The 19767-nt window shown below is 34.8% G+C and overlaps 1 protein-coding gene across 4 annotated transcripts in view; it reads right to left on the reverse strand.

Annotated features, from left to right (window-relative positions):
• Positions 1–19767, reverse strand: part of USP47 (ubiquitin specific peptidase 47) — a 111534-nt gene that overhangs the window by 34189 nt on the left and 57578 nt on the right. For all 4 annotated transcript variants that reach the window (XM_077761193.1, XM_077761191.1, XM_077761192.1 and 1 more), the window contains 3 exons: positions 19524–19603; positions 16418–16567; positions 14–109 (listed from right to left, as the gene is read on the reverse strand). In XM_077761193.1, the coding sequence (XP_077617319.1) occupies positions 14–109; positions 16418–16567; positions 19524–19603 (326 nt within the window). The remainder of the gene's footprint in view (positions 1–13; positions 110–16417; positions 16568–19523; positions 19604–19767) is intronic.

The following is a 19767-nucleotide window of genomic DNA, read 5'->3' on the forward strand; positions in this document are numbered from 1 at the left end:
ACATGGCATCTACCTTTCGGGCATCACACTTCTTCTTACAACGTTCACAAAAATATTGATTTGGGCCATCCAGGATCTCTGGCTGAATAAATGCATGCAATGCTTCTTCCTAATAAGAAGGAAAAAACTGTTTTATAATTACTTAAAAATATTATAATGTTAATGATAAAGCCCTGAACATAAAAACTTGGCAATTACCAAAACACTTAGAAGTAGGATGGCTAGAAAACTAGGAACTCAAAATGCAGAAAGGAAAAAAAAAAATCAACAGCAATATAATATTATAAAAACTCAGTGACAAAACAGTTGCTTTCATTCTGCATGAAATCTGTCTTTCCTAGTACTGTACATTGCAGTTAGTCATTTCTACCTAATTTTTGCTGGCTTTACATTGTGGAATGTGGCTAAACAATCTAATAAAATCCTGTGTGTAGATTAAAAACTCGAGAAGAACGATAGTTACATACATCACTGCAATCTTCCTGTAAAAGGAGACATTCAAAACTGTAAATAGAGAACTCTGAAGAATTCACACTATCCCTACATTAAAAAAAAAAACCCTAATACCATCATTTATCACTACATTTAGTATCATTCAGTAATTCACCACTGCACTAACGATTGAAAATCACCAGACAACTTTCCCTGCATGTCAGATACTGCTCCACCAGAAAATTATGAGAGCTCCTGGATTCTCATGATTCTCTTCTCTCCATACAGCCTTAAGACAGAAGAAGAAACTTAATATAAATATTGGTGAAGAATCAGTGGGCATAAGATTTTTAATTTTTAATCACTGATTTTTCACAATAAAAAATAAATTTTAGTTAATACAACATTTATCATTGGACTGCATCATCTCAAATTTCATTTGTTGTGATCTCTTCACACATGGTCTGATCAGAACTACTGACTATATTTGCCTCATATAAAGAAACTGTATCATTAGGACAAAATATCTTCAAATATTTTTCTTTTGATTCAGAACATGTTGTTCCTCAAATGATAAATAAAGGAGCTTGAACTGGCAAAATGTGAAAGAGCTGGTAATACTTATAGAACTACTATCCACATATTGTTTGGTAGAACTCATTTTGGAATAAGATCAAAAATATGAAAAGATACTCAAAATGCCTTTAACCTCATCCATCTCCTATTTTGTTCTCAGAACACAAGGAAGTGACAGGGTGGGGAAAGGGGGGAGGAGAACCAAATAGTGGATGTTTTTCCACATGAACAAGCATTTCACAGAAAAGGACACCGTCAGAATGATTTTTTTTTTCTTTCAAACACATTTTAAGCATGAAAAAGGCAAATCCTGCAAAAATGTATAACACAAAAAGCTTTAAGAGAAATCATATATATATACCTTAGCATGGACTGATATCAAAGTAGTCAAGTGTTCCAAATTGAAAGTGAAATGTAAAACACTCAATACCTTAACCAAAAAGGTGGGGGGAGAAAATTATGTAACTCAAGTTCTACTTCACTAAACTGTGTGGACTGGTCTCTGGTTACAGTTCATAGGTAGAGCTATCTGCTTCTGGTTTTTGTTTGTTGTTGTTTGCTTGCTTTTGAAGTTAAAACTCAGAAAATTTAAAGAACAGAAAACTTCTATAATTTTATTCAGATTCACCAACTTTTAATATTCTGCTACCCTTGCTTTGTCATTCTCTCACCTCTACACACATTATGTATTTGTCTGAAGCATTTGAGAGAGCAGCTTTACATATCATGATTTTCCTCTTAATGATCCTATATGACTTTTTAAGAGCGAGGACCTCTTATGTAAACAACAGAGTTAGCAAAAGCAGGAAAATTTAAGACTGATAAAGTACTTTTGCCATATTCCCATCCTGTTAATTGTCTAAACCCTAATAATGCATTTCTCCCTATCCAGTACAGAATTGAGCCCGAGATTGCAGATTAACATTTCGCTGTCTATTCAGATTCATTTTGTCTGGAACAGTTCCAAAGCCTTTCTTTCATGACATAAAAATGGTTTCTGAAGGAGGTGGCTGGCTATTTTATAAAATGTCTGCAATTAGATTCAGGTTATGTATGCCTTACTAGACTACCACTTAAGTTAGGATGTGTCCTTCTTAGGGTATCGTGATCACATGCCATGATGTTCCCAACCTCCCTACTGGTTATATGAACTTTAATCACCGGGTCAAAGTGTTATCCAGCTTTTCTACTACATAGTTACTGTTTTATCCCCCTTGCAGCTAATATGTAATCTGGAAGGAGATACTTGGAGACCATGCAAATATCCTGAGTCTTAAACTTTCCACCCTAAATTTAGCATCCACTAACGGATTCTTGCTTAAACCAAATTTTAATATGTTTTATGAGCCAACTTAAAACCTTTTTAATAGGAAACTTAAGCCCATTCATATTTGATATGTTTTGTTTCATCTAGTTTATAACTACTGTGTATTAAGTTAAATTTACTGTGTTTTTTCTCCATGTGGTATATTCTGCTACTTTTTACATTTTCTTTTGGTACTTAGGAAGGGAAGTTTGTTGTAGTGCATGTATACTTGTATTTGTGTCCTTAATCCCCAGTTTTCCCCTTTTCCTTACTTAAGCTTTTAGGGTCTGGCGTGCTGGTTTTAAATGTTACCCTTTGTCTCCTACCCATTCAACAGTCTATGATCTGTTTTAAATAGAAAACATTCTATTTTACCATTTCCCCTTTTATGACTGGTATTTTTATTTTGTCTTACATATAATATGCAATACTTCTATTTATGTTCTCGCCCTTGTTTCATTTAGTCCTTCTAATATATTAAAACCTCACAGTCCTTTTGCTGAAGCTTCCCTGGAAATGCCAGTTCAATTTATCTTTAAGGTTTAACAGCTTACTAAAATATGGTCTGAGCTGATTATTCCTGATTAATTTTCCCAAGTACATAGTAGATCCTTCAAAAGGTACTTACATTTCCCTTATTCCCAGAAAGTTTTCTTGGCTAAATCTCTTAAGTTTTGTTCCACTGTGGTGTTTTACTTCTTCAGAGACTCCCAGTTACACCGGACATTCTCTGAGAGGCTTTCCTTCCAGTCATTTTCTGAGATCCTTTTTTCCCTAATTTTCATTCTATGTCCTTCTTTAGAGTCTCATTCCATTCTATTCTGAGTATTTTATAATTTATTCATTTCTAATAGTTTTCTTTTTATTTCTTTCCTGAGTTTGATCAATGCATATTGCATTTCCTGTTGTTTCTTAATTCTTTTTTCTCCTTAAATGTTTGGATACCAGGCTTTGTTTCGCTTGAGAATATTTAATTTAGTCTGGAATACTATATTACAGTACTCGGTGGTTATCTTCCTAAGGACTTTTTTTGGCAGAGTGGATTTTCATCAGCTGAAATGCTTTTATGCCTACTTTCTGTTTTCTTCTAACAGTGGTGCTATGTAAATTTGATTTCCAGCCCCCACCCACCCAGTCATTTTGTGGACAGCATTCTTTAGTTTGACAGTACCTCAAACTTTTGTCAACTTAGTGAAATGTAGTGGTAACAGGGGTGGAGAGCTTGAGGTCTTCTTTCATTCTACAGGACACTTAATTTTTCACTTTCTTCTTGTTTTCTCTTCACCGCTATGACTCAGAGGCACCGTGCTTCTTTATCTTCTGTCCCAGAGACCAAAATTCTTCCAAGGATGCCACTTCTCCCTCGAGAACTCCTTCACTGTGGCTTGTGCTATAAACTCTTTTGGCATGTCCTATTGTACTTTTTCCTTGTGAGAGTGATTTTTGTCTTTGTTTTGTGTAAAGTCCTTCAATGCCTTCTCTGTTTCACAGTCTCGAAGGCTTTCCACTCCATCTTCTTCACATATATAGACCTGTAGCAGCAGTGGAAGCTCTGTTGGAACTTGATTATTTTGCTACTTACAGGTATGGCAATCTGTCCCCATAACGCAGAAGTTATAGGTTACCTATGTTTCATTTGTGTTCCTTTCTGTCTAGATTTTTTGGGAGAATGTGTAGATTTATACAGATCATATGGTCACCATTATCCTCCAGTCACAGAAACCAGTTCAAGCTATATTATAATAATTTTTCTATAGCTTCCTTATTCACTTTTAACTTTTTTTTAATGTTTATTTATTAATGAGACAGAGAGAAACAGAACATGAGTGGAGGAGGGGCAGAGAGAGAGGGAGCCACAGAATCTGAAGCAGGCTCCAGGCTCTGAGCTGTCAGCACAGAGCCCGATGCCAGGCTCAAACCCACAAATAGTGAGATCATGACCTGAGCTGAAGTCAGACGCTTAACTGACTGAGCCACCCAGGGGCCCCACCTTATTCACTTTTTAACAAGTTGGCTCCAGGATAATTATAAATAAGATTAGTCAGTTATAAAAATTAGTTTCATCTATCCCTTCAACAAATAAATTATGTAAATTTGGTCATATACATTTATCTTCATTTAATGTGATCCATGAGATAACTAAAAATCACACTAAACCATATCTTACATATTAAAAAGATAAGCTATGAATCATAAAAATGGAATAAAATACTATACTGTACCATTATTAATATACACGAAAAATTTTGCTCTGCTTATCATCAGCTATCCTCTTGAGTATGTTAAATTACTCACATATCACACTTCTAAACTAGCTTTGGGTTTGTTTGACCGTGATTGTTTATCATCATTCCAGAGTAAAGATAATAGTTTTTTCTAGTTTACTCCTATCATACAAAATGTAATTTACACAATTTACAGATTGTAATTTTCAGAGTTCAGAATAGAACATAGAGAATTCTTACATCATTAAATAGTTCTTAACCTAAAAAATACTGGTTACTACAATTTTATAGTTAATGCAGAAAATCTAGGCACAATGCAATTATAATGTATATCTAAGGACTGGCATTGCCTATGAATTTTTGAGATAACTGTAGTTCACAATTATAAGAAATAATACAGAGGTGCCTGGGTGGCTCAGTCAGGTAAGTGTCCAACTTCAGCTCGGGTCATGAACTCGGGTTACCGAGTTCGAGCCCCTCTGAGCTGTCAGCACAGAGCCTGAAGCCTGCTTGGATTCTGTCTCCCCCATCCTCTCTCTCCCTCTCCTGCTCATGGTACGTTTCTCTCTCCCAAAAATAAGTAAATGTAAAAACAAAACAAAAAGAAATAATAGAGTCCCTTGTACTCCAGTTTCCTCCAATGGTAACATTTTTTTTTTCAAAACTATAGTATAATACACAATCAGGATATTGATATTGATACAATCTACATTATTCAGGTTTTCCCAGTTTTAGTATACTCATTTATCTTTGAATGTGTGTGTTTTAAGTTCTATACAACTTGATCGCCTGTAAAGGTTCACGTATCCACCACCACAGTCAAGAGACTGAACAGTTTCTATACCACAAGGATCCCTCATGTTGCCCTTTTAAGTAACCACCTTCCTGTCCTTCCCCTAACCCCACCACATTTATAAGCTTGAGCAATGATTAATCTGCCCCAAATTCTAAGACTGTGGCTATCAAAAATGTTACATAAATGTAATCCTTCACATGTAACCTCTTGGAATTGGCTTTTTTCACACAGCATAATTCCCTAGAGATTCATTCCAGTTTTAGTATGTATCAGTACTTCATTCCTTTTTCTTGCTGAGTACTTTTCTACAATTTGTATGTACCACAGTTTGTTAAACCATTCACTAGATGAAGGACTTCTGGGCTGACTCCATTTTGTGGATATTAAAAACGCTATGGACATTTGTACACAGGTTTTTATGGGAACATAAATTTACATAAATTTTCATTCTTTGACATGGGTTACCAAGAGTACAATTGCAGGGGTTTATGGTAATTGTATGTTTAGTTTTACAAAAAAATCCCCTTTTAACAGTTCACATTCTAACAGTTCACATTCCCATCAAGAACGTATGAGAGATGCATTTGTGATCAGCTTTCTGTGCTTTCATTATTTTTTATTTCAGCCATTCTGCAGGTAGAGTATTATTTTCATTGTGGCTTGAATTTGCAATTTCCTTAGTGATACTGAGCACCTTTTCCTATATTTATTTGACTTCTGTATATCCTGTTTGATGAAATGTTTATGTCTTTTGCCAATTGTCTAAGTGGATTCTTTTTTTACTACTGTGTTTTGAGATTTCTTTATATATTCTAGATATTAGTCCCTTGTCAGACACAGAGACTTCTCTGTGGTTTGCAGAGAAGTTCTCCCAGGCTGTAGTTCTTCCTTTTTTTTTTTTCTCTTCATTCACATAGGCTTTCAAAGAGTAACTTTAATTTTGATGAGATCCAACTTTTCAATTTCTCCTTTGGTGGACTGTACTTTTGGTATCAAATCTAAGAATTCATTGCTTAGCCCTAGAACTGGAAGATTTTTTCCTATGTTTTTTAAATAAAAGTTTATAACTTTACATTTTAAATTTAAATCTATGATCTATTTTCAGCAAATTTTTGTACAAGGTATAAATAAGGTTTAAGTAGATGTTTATTTTTGTGCATAGGATACCCAATTGTTCCAACATCATTTGTTGAAAGACCATTCTTCCTCCACTGAATCATTTTTGTGCCTTTCTTAAAATACATTTGGGACATATTTGTGCAACTCTACTTCTGGGTTTTATATTTTGTCCCATTGATCTATTTGTCTATCATTCCACCAATACCAGTCTTGATTACTGTTAGCTCTATAGGAAGTCTTACCAGGTAGAATGATTTCTCCTACTTGATTCTTCTTTACCCCAAATTCTCTTAACACATCTAGCCTTTTCATTTCTTTGCCTCCTACATAAATTTTAGAATAAGCTTGTCTAGATCATCAAAAAATCCTGCCAGATTTTGAGAAGAAAGGATTATTAAACTATAATCTTAGGGGAAACTGACATTTTTACTTTGCTGACTCTTCTAATTGGAGAGTACAGTATGTCTTTCCATTTACTTAAATATTCTTTCCAGAGTTAGTAATTTCTTGTACATAGGTCCTCTACATATTTTGTTGGATTTAAACATAAGGTATTCTTTTTCCACGTTTGTAAATGGTACTGTATTTTAAATTCCGCTTTCCACATGTTAGTTGCTAGTATACTGAAATACAACTGATTTTTGTATGTTTATCTCATACTCTGCTATCTTGCTAACCTCACTTACTAGTTCTACAGGGTGTTTTAGATGCCTGGGGACGGTTCTACATTAAAAAAAAAAAAACACGTTACCTAAATGGGGTGGGGGAGTATTTCTTCCTTTAACTGGAATGCATTTTATTTCCTCTTCTTGCCTTACTGTGCTGGCTAGGACTCCCAGTACTATAATGAATAAGAGTGGTTGAGAGCAGAGAGACATCCTTGCTTAGAAACAACCTTGACATTCTAGGGGTACCTGTGTGGTTCACCTGGTTAAGCATCTGACTCTTGGTTTTGGCTCAGATCATGATCTCAGTTTTGTGAGTATGAGCCCCACAATGGGCTTTGCCCTGGCAGTGTGGAGCCTGCTTAGGATTCTCTCTCTCTTTCTCTATCCTTCCCCCACTTGCTCTCTCTCTCTCTCTCTCTCTCTCAAAATAAACTTTAAAAAAAAATGTTGGGGCACCTGGGTGGCTCACTCGGTTACACATACAACTCAGTTTCAGCTCAAGTTATGATCTCACAGTTAATGAGTTCAAGCCCTGCATTGGGCTCTGCGCTAACAGTGCATGGAACCTGCTTGGGATTCTCTGTCTTCCTCGCTCTGTCCCTCCCCCACTCACCCTCTCTCTCAAAATTATTTAAAAATTTTTATATGTTAAAAAAAACAACTTTGACATACTAGGGGAAAACATTCAGTCTTTCACCATGATGTATTATGTTAGCTGTAGGCTTTCTTAATATGTTCTTTACTAACTTGAGAAAATTACCCCCATTCCCAGTTTTGAGTTTTTAAAATCATAAGTAGATACTGAATTTTGTCAAGTGCTTTTTCTGAGTCAATTGAGGTGATGTGTGAATTTTCTTTTTTTGACTATTAATATGGTAAATTACTCTGATTTTTAAATACTGACCAGTTTTGAATCCCTGAAGTGAACTCTACTTGGTCATAGCATATAATTCTTTTTACGTATTGCTTAATTCTATCACTAATATTTTGGTAAGGATTTTCTCATCTTTATGAATTAAGGATACTGGCTTTGTCGGTTTTAACCATCTCTGGTTTGGAATCAAGATGAGAGTAACTTCATAAAATAAATTGGGAAAGGCTCCCTTCATTTCTAGTTTTTGGAAGAGATTGTGTAGACTTGGTGCTCACTGTTCTAAAATGTTTGATACAAGGCTCCAGTGAAACCATCCCAACTTGGGAGACTTTATTTCTGAGAAATTTTAATTATGAATTTAATACCTTAACAGTTATGGGGCTATTCACAATATCTAATCCATACTAGAAAAATTGTGCTTTTGAAGAACTGATTCATGTAAATTATCAAATTTATGTCTGCAGAGTTATTTGCTGTAGTCCTTTATTATCCTCTTGATATCTGCATGATAGGTAGAGGTATTCATTTCATTCCTAATACTATAAATTTTTGTCTTCCATCGTCTCTGTCTTACTACAGTTGTGTCAATTGTATGGATCTTTCCAAAGAATTAGTTCTGTGTTTCACTGATTTTCTTTATTATTCTTCTGTTTTCAATTTCACTGATTCTGCTCCTTTTTTATTATGCCTTTCCTTCTGCTCACTTTGGGTTTCTTTTGCTCTTTTTTCCAGGTTAGCTGGAAGCTTATTGATGTGAAACTTCTCTTTTTTACTAATATAACCATTTTAATAAAGGTGCGCATTTAATGCTGTTAAGTTTCCCTTTCAGTACTGCTTTAGCTGTGTCTCAAAATTTGATATATTTTCATTTTCATTCATTTCAAAGTTTTTGTTGTTTTTATTAATTTCCCTTGCGACCTCCTCTTTGACTCATATTATTTAACTATAATGTGTATTTTTCTGTTTATATTTCTTAAGCTTATTTGAGAGAGAGAACAAGGGAAAGTGAGAATGCACAAGCAGGGAAGGGACAGAGAAAGAGAGGGAAGGAGAGAATCCCAGGCAGAGAATCCCAGGCAGGCTCTGTCAACACAGAGCTCAACGCAGAACCATGAGATTGTGACCTGAGCCAAAATCAAGAGTCAATGCTTACAACTGAGCTACCCAGGTGCTCTGCGTTGTGTATTTTTCAAATGTCTGGTGGCTTACAGTTATCTTTTTGTTATTGATTTCCAACGTGATTACACCGTTGTTGAAATACAATGATTTTTTTTTTAGCTTTTTAAAAAGATGTTTATTATTGAGAGACAGAGACAGTGTTAAGTGGCAGAGGGGCAGAGAGAGAGAGAGGGAGACACAGAATCCAAAGTAGGCTCCAGGTTCTGAGCTGTCAGCACAGAGCCTGACGCGGAGCTGGGACTCACAAACCATGAGATCATGACCTGAGCTGAAGTTGGATGCCAATTGACTGAGCCCACCCAGGCGCCCCAAAGATTCTAATTCTTTTAAATCTGTTGAGGTTTGTTTCGTGGTCCAGGGATGGTCTATCTTGGTATATAGTCCGTGGGCACTTAAAGAGAGTGTGCACTCTGCTGTTGAGTGGAACATTTTCTAAATGTCTATTAGATCCTGTTTGTCGATGGTGTTGGTGAGCTCTTTATTTGCTAATATTCTGTCTAGAGGTTCTACCTATTATTGACAGAGGGACATTAAAGTCTCTAACTGTAACTGTAGATTTGTCAATTTCTCCTTTCATTTTGGACAATATTCTTTCATGTATTTTTCAGCTCTGTTATTTGGTAAATAAACATTTAGGATTGCAGTCTTTTTGATGAACTAACCCTTTAATCATTATATATAATATCTCTATTTCTTGTAATTTTCTTTACTCTAAAGTCTACTTTATATGATATTAATATAGCCATTTCTTTCAATTAATGTTTATATAACATTTTCCCATCATTTTACACTTCAGCCTATCTCTACTAATAAGTTTCAAGGGAGTTTTTTGTAGCAAGCATGCAATTGGATCATGTTTTTAAGTCTGATATGTGAATCTCTACCTTTCAGTTGGTATAGTTAGACTATTTATATGGAACTAATCCTGCTATTTTAGTTTTGTTTTCTTTCTCCTGCTTTACTGTGAATTACATGTATGTATTTTTTAAGTTATATTTTGATTTGTCTCATTTTTTGGAGTGTTTCAGTGGTTGCTCTAGGTATATTATATACACATAACTTATCATTCTATTGATGTCATCATTTTATCAGTTCAAGTAAAGTACAGAGACCTTACCTCCCTTTACATCTTTTTACCCTCTCCCATTTATCATACAACTGTTTTAAATATTTCTTCTACATACATTTAGAACCACATCAAATAATGTTATAGTTTTGGCTCAACCATCAAACATAATTTAGGAAACTCAGTAGGAGAAGTAAAGTCTATTGTATTTACCAAGATTTTTAACTTACCATGTTCTTTCTTCATTCCTAACATTCCTAGATGCCTTCCTTTTATTATTTCCTTTCTGTTTTGAGCATTTCCTTTAGCCATTTTTTTAAGGTGGATCTACTAGGAGCAAATTCCCTTAGTATTCCTCATCCAAGATCTTGATTTCCCCTTCATTCCTGAAGAATATTTTCAGTGGTTCTAAGATTCTAGTTGACAGTGCTTTTCTTTCAACACTTGAAAACATGTGCCACTTTCTTCTGGTCTCCATAGCTTTTGATGACAAGTTTGCTTATGAGAAATCAGAGTGCTTGTACCCTGTAAGAAAAGGTACCTTTCTCGCTGCTTTCAAGATATTTGTCTTTAGTTTCCAGAAGTTTGACTACAACTGAACTTGATGTAGACTGATCCTGACTTATCCTATTTGGAGTTTGCTTAGCTTTTCAGATCTATAGCTTTATGCCTTTTGCCAAATTTGGGAAATTTTCAGCCATTATGTCTTCAAGTATTTTTTCAGCCCTATCTTCTTTTTCCTCTCCTTCCAGGACTCCAATGACAAAAATCTTAGTTCTTTTATTACAGTCCCATAGGTACCAAGGACCTCTTTAAAAATGTTCTCCAATCTTCTCTCTCTGTTGTTTAGACTGGGCAATTTCTGTTGTTCTGTCTTCAAGTTCACTGATTTTTTTTTTCTGCTCTCTCTTCCATTCTGCTGTTGAGCCAATCCATCAAGTTTTTCACTTTGGTATTACATTTTTTCACTTCTCAATTCCCCTTTCATTTTTCTTTATATCTGTTATTTCTTCCTTGAGACTTCCTATTTTTCTCATTTGTTTCAAATGGGTTTGGGATCTCCCACTGAAGTATTTCTAAGATGACTGCTTTAAAATATTTGTCATATAATTCTAACATCTGTCATTTTGGTGTTTTCATCTATTGATTGTCTCTCTTCATTCAAAGATTCTCCTGGTTCTTAGTAGATAGAGTGATTTTTTTTTTATTGAAACCTAAACATTTTGGGTTTATGAGATTCTAGACCCTATTTGAATTTTCTGGTTTACTGGCTTCCTTTGACACTACTCCAGTGAAAGAAAAGATTCCCGCTTCATTTACTGCCAGGTGGGAGAAGTCCAAGTTTCTCATTTGTCCTCTGCTGACACATGAGGTGGGGGAGGGGCTCTTCATTATTGCTGGGCAAGGGTTGGGATTCTGACTGCTCAGTAGGCCTCTGCTGATATCATCTTGGCTGTGCGGGGAAGGGATGTCTCATTACATCTCCCCTTACAGCCTCCACTGACACCATCATTGGGAGCGGGCAATTCTCCTTACTGTTCAAATATGGCAAAAATCCTGACTCTTTACTAGGTCTTTTCTGACATCATTCCAGTAGGGCCAGAAAGAAGCACCTCCTTACTATGAGGTGGGAGTGATGGCTAGGCTCCCCATGTCTCCAATGACAGTAAACCAGGGAAACAGGAGAAGAGTAGTAGAAAGGTTACTGCCCAGGAGGGATAAAACTCCTGCCTACCTACTTAGCCTTCTCTGGAAACTATCGAGGCAGGGGGCTAGAAAGCCTAGTTACAACTTCATGAGAATCTAAGTCTGGGCTCCCTAACTCAGCCTTGGCGGGCATGAGTTAAGATAGGGGCCATAGTCTTTCTGTGGTGTTTCGCTAGAGCAGAATGGTTACTGCCTAAAAGTTTTCTGCCATGCTAGGCTGTTCCTTTCCTGGTCTTTTGGCTGGAGATAGAAGGCTTTTCAATCTGTCCCTGTTGATTTCCAGGTTGCCAGCTTCTTCAGTGCCAAGTTCGGGTTATGTTAGGCAAAAAGAAAACCCAGGGAACTCACCCCATGTCATTCCTGGAGTCCTGAGGTCCCTAGTCTTTATGCCTTTTCTCCACCTTTCAGAGTCTTCTTATGTTTTATTTTATATATAATGTTCAAGACTTTCAGTTGTTTTAGCAGGAGGAATAGGGCAATGTACATCTACTCCATCTTCCTGAAAGCAGAAGTCCCCACTTTTTAAACTGGTTCCCACTATGTCCAACCATACAAATTCCTTAGAAAATGAGGGTAGAGTCTGTGGAAGAGATTTTTCTTTATGTGATGTTTACATATTTGGACAAATACGGACCACTCCATCATCCAAATGAGTTATGTGGCTAAGCCAGACATTTAAGAATGTCCAAATCATTTGTTAATTCAGGGTAGAACCTATGGTATAAACTTGTGCATACTAAACACTTGAAATGCTTATGATTTATAAATACTTATAAATTTTTTAAAGTTGCATTAAAAACTTTAAAATAATCATTAAACTATGTTTACTTATGGAACAGAAGTCTTTCACATACTCTGATTTTTTCAAAGACACTTATAAACTCAATTTTAGACTTTTGAATACATTTTGTGATAATAAAGATATTTAAATGTACTTACCCAGTAATAGAATAAAAGTATACAAACAGATAATGGGTCTATAACAATGCTTACACAGAGTAGGAAACTCAATAAATATGTTACATGACAAAAGCTATACATAAAAATATAGTGTCTAACATTTGCCATTAAATAGAAAAGCTCCCCCTTAGTTAATGTCAAATTATATGAGGCTATACCATTTTTGCTTAATTTGTAAATTTTGCTGTTGGTAAAAATTAATACTTCCAATTTTATGTATCACTAGCATGTATTTAGGACCATCTCATTATAATAACGTATTCTTAAATGTGCTTAGCAATAGCAGATTCAAGGTTTCTTTGATTATGAAATTTAGACAGATTTGTTTAGACTGCTCTAATTAACGAAAAGGTTCCAGTTAGCTCACAAATCATTAAGACAAATTTTTTTAAGGGTAAAAAAAGGAATTTTTCAACTAATATTAATTTTTCAGGATTAAGAAGATGTGAAACAAGAGTAAATTGTAACACATATTTTGTAGTATTCACACTACCCCTCAACATCCCAAGAACCTGAAGAGTAATGTAACAAAAAATAATCCTTAAATCACCTTAATCCAGTGCAGAGCTTTCCAAAAGAGGGTCCTCAGAATCCTAGTGTCTCTTAAAATGTTAACAATTGTCCCACAGTAAAAGAAAATGGTTAAGCACAGTTAAGTAAATTTCTCTACTACAGGAAACCTCAGGGCACTTAAAATAAAATATGTACTGTTAACTTCTCAAAAAGATTACAATGACACCATTTCCCAAATTTAATGAAAGAAGCCTCCTAAACTTCTATTAAATCTTGTTGGAGATTGCTAAAAAAAAAAAACCTCAATCTGAGAGATAAGAGAATGGCAAAAGAGCCATTAAACACTGATTCCCTACTTGGCCAGGCAAAATGAAGGCCAGAAATTTAATAAATATCATAGCTATAATGACTAAAATGTAATTCAATAAAGAAGATATTATTAAAAGCTTTTATACAACTGCAGGCAATTCCTAGCACTCATTTAAAAAGTAGTCTGCTTTCAATCATGCTGAAAGATAACCATAAAAATTTATTATAAATGTCATAATGATAAATTATCTAAGTGCTAATTCCATTACTACTCTAATCTCAAATAACTCTCAAGTTAATTTGTTTGAACACAGAGATAAAACAGCTCTAGAAATTGGATGTTTCAGATGAAGGTTAAAAAAACTTTAATTTGTTAATAGAACCTTACACTTAATTATCAGAAATTAAGCATCAGGTGTTAACCTCTCGATCTATTATATTGTGGCTCACTGAAAAGAATGTACAGTAAACAGAACACAGAACTGTCAATGTATGTGTGTGTATGTATGTATGTGTGTTTGTGTGTGCATATATCCAAGAAGACAAAAATATGAGAGTCCATTAATAAAATAGGAAAATAAATTTTAAAAGAGTTCAATTCAAATTATGCCAAATATTATATACAGTCTGGACGAAATTTAACTAAATTTTTACAATCCACATTTCTACCTAATTTCTTTAAAAACACATAGAATTAACAAAATACACAATGGCAAGCAGTGATATAAAACTAATTTTAGATGCCTGTGTGATGCTTTCTGTGGCTTCAAAAGTGTAGGTTATAAGTTTTGAATTCAGAAAATAATGGGAATAATAGGTTTACTTACCTATAACTAAAGTTCTCTGAAGGTAGTATCCTCCTTAGAACCCCTATCTTGGGTAGTTTACCTGCTGTAATTTCCCTAAAGAGATTCCAGCAAAATTTAGCAAGTTTTAAGTTCCCTTCTGCAAGCCCTATTAGCACATGTGTGTTAATATAAACTGCTCACATACTTGCTTCATAGCTAGTGCTTCCAATTCCCACTGACTCACCACCACCACTATCCATGTATCAATGGAGGATACTACCTTTGGAGAATTTCATTTAGAAATGTGTCTTTTTCACTTTTCCAGAAGTATCCTCCAAATCACTCCATTGCTATGTCTATAACGTACTTAAGAAAGTGGTGGAAATTCAGCAGGTGAAAAAATGATGACACAAAGATTTAGCTAAGCAATTATACTTGCTGAATACTCAAATATTTGCCAATATAACAAAACAAATAGCACCAGTTTCCTCAACATTCAATATGTAAAAAAAACTAAACTGAACACTTAAGTGAAAAATCTTTCATAAAAAATACTTTTGTAACCAAACCAAAGCAGAAAAAATTGTCTTGATCACCTGAGACTACCAAATATTTACCTAGCGTATTTGCTAAAGTGCCAATATTTAAAAATGATTAGGAAATAAGTCATTAAAAGACAATAATTAATTTTTCAATATGCCACTTCTGCCTTAAACTTTCAAAAAAAAAAAGGAAACAAAACAAAAATGAAAAACTAAACAAAACTAGCCACTCACACCAAGGCCAATCTTCTATATCTAGAATGGCAATTTACAAAGGGTGCTATTAACAAAATTTCTCAAATCTTTTCAGGAAAGGGGCTGAAACACAGTGCAGGAAAGAAGACTTAATCTTACACTATACAGAAAAGGTCTTCTACTTTGGATTCCCATGAACTGATTCCATAATTTCTTATGATTTCCTGATAGCCATATGAAAGTATAAGAAAAAAGCAAAGAAAAATAATTGTCCTAGAGGCCAGAGGACCAGACCATATTTGAAACACTATTTTAGAGGATAAAAGTATGGACTAGCTTTAAAAACACTGATTTTAGCTACAAACCACCATCAGCTTGAGAACAACATATATAAGGCCCAAAACAAGATGGCTCTGAAAGTGTCCCCTGGATCATAACAGATTCAGAATAAATGTTTCTAGACATTGTAATTTAAAAAATCAACTTAACTCCTTCCATGGCTCTCCTTTTGTGTAAGTAAATACGATAAAATGCAGTAATAAAATTATCAAAAAGCAAGATATAAATAAGAGGAAGAACGAGAAAATCTTAGATAATCTCCCAAGCGGTTTCTCAGTATATAAATAATTAAGCTAATTTTTAATCAGTTAATCAGTTTACATCTGATTCTTCAAATTACTATGCTTCTACAATGCATGATTTTAAATTAAAGAATGGGGATGGTTCCTTTAAAAAATGTGGCATCTGTTTATCATAAAAACCTGAGGTTATTTTCTCAGTTTTAAAAAATATAGGAAAGTAGGCACACAAAACAAAAAGTACTTTCTGATACAAAAAGTGGTCACAAAACAGTGGTCTGTTTATAAAACAGACTGTTTATAGGGAAAAAGTATAAAGTGAAATAATCTAGTCATCTTTCAGAAAGAATAAAATACTAAACCATGAGGCAGTACATTTGCATTCACTTTCCCTTTTAGACATGCACTATTAGGACTCACTGAAGGGTCAAAAATCTTCTAGATCTTGGTAGTTTAATTGCAGGAATTACTAACAACCCAAGAAGGTGTATCTAGGATGATACTTAACTCACAATAGATTATACCACTGTGCTATTATGTATTCTGTGTATGGATACACAAGCAGTCAGCTGAAAGGTACACACCACACTAGCAAATGCTTGACTGGACCCATAAGGCCGGATGACCAATGGAATATCAAGATATGTGTCGATTCTCCAGCCCTCATAACCACATTCCAGACATCTCACGTAGTCCTTCAGCTTGCCTTGATATAGTTCATTTATAAGATCAGCCTAAAAATAAGAACATTAGAAAGTATTCCTTAAAAATCATTTTGAAAATACACAAAGATACAATAGTACCTGCTTTAAAAAATAAGTTTCAAAGTATATTAATTCTTTATTGCTGAAGTTTTAGAAAGCTTTAAGATTTATCTAAAAGTCTAGGGGCACCTGAGTGGCTCAGTCGGTTAAGCATCCAACTTCAGCTCAGGTCATGATCTCACGGTCTGTGGGTTCAAGCCCCACGTCAGGCTCTGTGCTGACAACTTAGAGCCTGAAGCCTGCTTCGGATTCTGTGTCTCCCTCTCTCTGTCCCCCCACCCCCACCCCATTCACGCTCTGTCTCTCTCTCTTAAAAATAAACATTAAAAATTTTTTTAAAAATATTTAAAGGTCTATAAAAAATGAAGTTTTGACAAAAATCAATAAAAATAGATTAACACTAATCTAAGAATCAATGTACAAAAATTAGTTCAATTCTCTTATCACTAAAAACCCCACTACTAAAATATGTTTTATTGGAATCAGTAGCCAATTTATTATACTATTAAGCCTAATATTATCTTTTCACTAGGATGAGAATACATCTAATCTACCAATTTAGGCATGTTGATAATTATGTAGCTAAATAACCAGCTATTTTCATGGCTTTATACACACAGGCCACCACTCTCACAAAAATATATTCTGATTTCTAACCTCATATCTTCTAGCTCAAGGTGCAAATAAAACTTTTTAACTTTCCGTACTATACATAAAACAATTTTAAGGGGAAACATTATACTGCCATGTTTTAAATGTATAGAAAATTTTTAAAAATTTAAAAAAAATCTTAAACTGCATTTCTGTCAAAATATCCTCATTTAAAAGAATGGATCTCTCACACTAAGTCCCCAAGTTTAGCCAACTGGGGCTCTTTTGGCCCAAAAAAAGGCAGTTAACTCCCTAAGTAAGGACCCTCCATGTGAGTGTCTTGCCTTAAAATTCTTATATCAAAGTTTGAGAACTCTGCAGGATTGCATTGGCTGATCTTAATGGAATTGTTGACTCATAGAGGGACATAAGAGAAGAGTAACTTCAGACCTATGAAGAAGAAAGAGCCCCTAATACCATATACATAAAATTAATAAAATACAACAGGACTAGGTAGAGAAACTAGATCAATATGTAAACTTAAATTTTTTTCAATCTCTTAAGAATGGAAAAGAAGTGTATTACAGTTTACTTCTTTCATAAATTTATATCTCTTCAAATGTCTAGGACTTACATAAGCATTCAAATGAGGACCCATCACCATTGTCTATATACTAATACCATTTATTGAATGAAGCCTTCTTTATTCATGTGCCCCAGTCATATTTGATTATGTCTTCTGCATCAGGGAGGGCATTTCTAAATGGTTCAAACCAGTGCTTTTGAATCAGTTTTGATAAAAACCCACAGTAAGAAAATAATTTACATCACAATCCAGTATATCTAACTATAACAAAATTTGCAGAAAATAATATTTACCCTTACTTTAGGGATGCTCTTATACTTTTCCACACTATTCCATTTTTTTAATACAATTTATTGTCAAACTGGTTTCCATACAACACCCAGTGCTCATCCCAACAAGTGCTCTCCTCCATGCCCATCACTCACTTCCTCCTCTCTCCCACCGCCCCATCCACCCTCAGTTTGCTCTCAGTATTTAAGAGTCTCTTATGGTTTGCCTCCCTCCCTATAACTTTTTCTTCCTCCTCCCCCATGGTCTTCTGTTACGTTTCTCAAGATCCACATATGAGTGAAAACATATGGTATCTTTCTCTGGCTGACTTACTTCACTTAGCATAATACCAACCACATTGCTGCAAATGGCCAGATTTCATTCTTTTTCATTGCCAAGTAGTATTCCATTGTATATATAAACCACATCTTTATCCATTCGTCAGCTGATGGACATCTAGGCTCTTTCTATAATTTGACTATTGTTGAAAGTGCTGCTATAAACAATGGGTACATGTGCCCCTATGCAGCAGCACTCCTGTAGCCCTTGGGTAAATTCCTAGCAGTGCTATTGCTGGCTCATAGGGTAGTTACAGTTTTAATTTTTTGAGTAACCTCCACACTGTTTTCCAGAGCGGCTGTACCAGTTTACATTCCCACCAACAGTGCAAGAGGGTTCCTATTTCTCTACATCCTCGCCAGCATCTCTATATACTATTCCATTTTAACTGCTGATGTATATTAACTAAAATGATTTTATAACCCATGAACAGATCACAACTCCTAGTTTGAAAAACTCTGGCCGAAACCATCATAATAATTTCAATTAGAGAGCAGACCTTCTAAGCTATCTTCTAGATTCTTACCCCTTTTTTATCCTGTGATCCCCAGTCATTAGAGCCAGTATAAACCCTCTTCTTTACTGAGTTTTGAGCCCCACCCACCCAGTTCAACCTAACTCTTCATGCCACAGTGATATATCTAATGTTCTCCCCACCTCTAACATGTTGTTCTTCCACTGCAAGAAGAATAGAGTCACAGGTTAACAGGAATCCTGAATATCAAAAGCATAACTCCTTGGTCAAAATGAAAGTACTACTCAATGAATATACTTAATCTGCTGCAGATTATAAAACATCCGAAAATATTGTTCAAAAATCATCCCTAACACACACACACACACACACACACACACGTATATATTTATATATGAATTATACAGTTTTCAGTTAAAAAGACACCATGTAGATCACAGAACCCAACTTCCTTATTTTATAGATGAGGAAACTGAGGTCTAAGGTGGTTTAATGAGGATCTGTATGACTCAATTAATGGCCAAGTGAGAACCCAGTACTTTCAATTCCCCATTCAGTACTTTAACAACTGGACTAATCCCAAAGTTTTAAAACATTTCAACAGAATAAAAGTCACTTATGAATGATTTATTGTAAAACACTCCCCTCAACCCAAGATGAATTACCTGCTCTGTTTGTTTCCATTTCTGTTCCAAAGCATCAAACATGACTCTGCACAGTTCTTGTACATCATGCTGCTGCCAAGCTATTTTAAGATAAAATTTAATTAAAAACAGCAATACCTTTTGCATAACAAAACATTAATTTGCTGTTTAAAAGCAAATTGTCAAAAACATGGAAAAATCTACACAAAATAATCCTAAATTAAGAAAAAAGAACACAAAGTATACATTACAGTGATGAAAAGAT

Source organism: Crocuta crocuta, unplaced genomic scaffold (assembly GCF_008692635.1).
Source record: "Crocuta crocuta isolate KB4526 unplaced genomic scaffold, BGI_CrCroc_1.0 scaffold233, whole genome shotgun sequence".
NCBI lineage: Eukaryota > Metazoa > Chordata > Mammalia > Carnivora > Hyaenidae > Crocuta > Crocuta crocuta.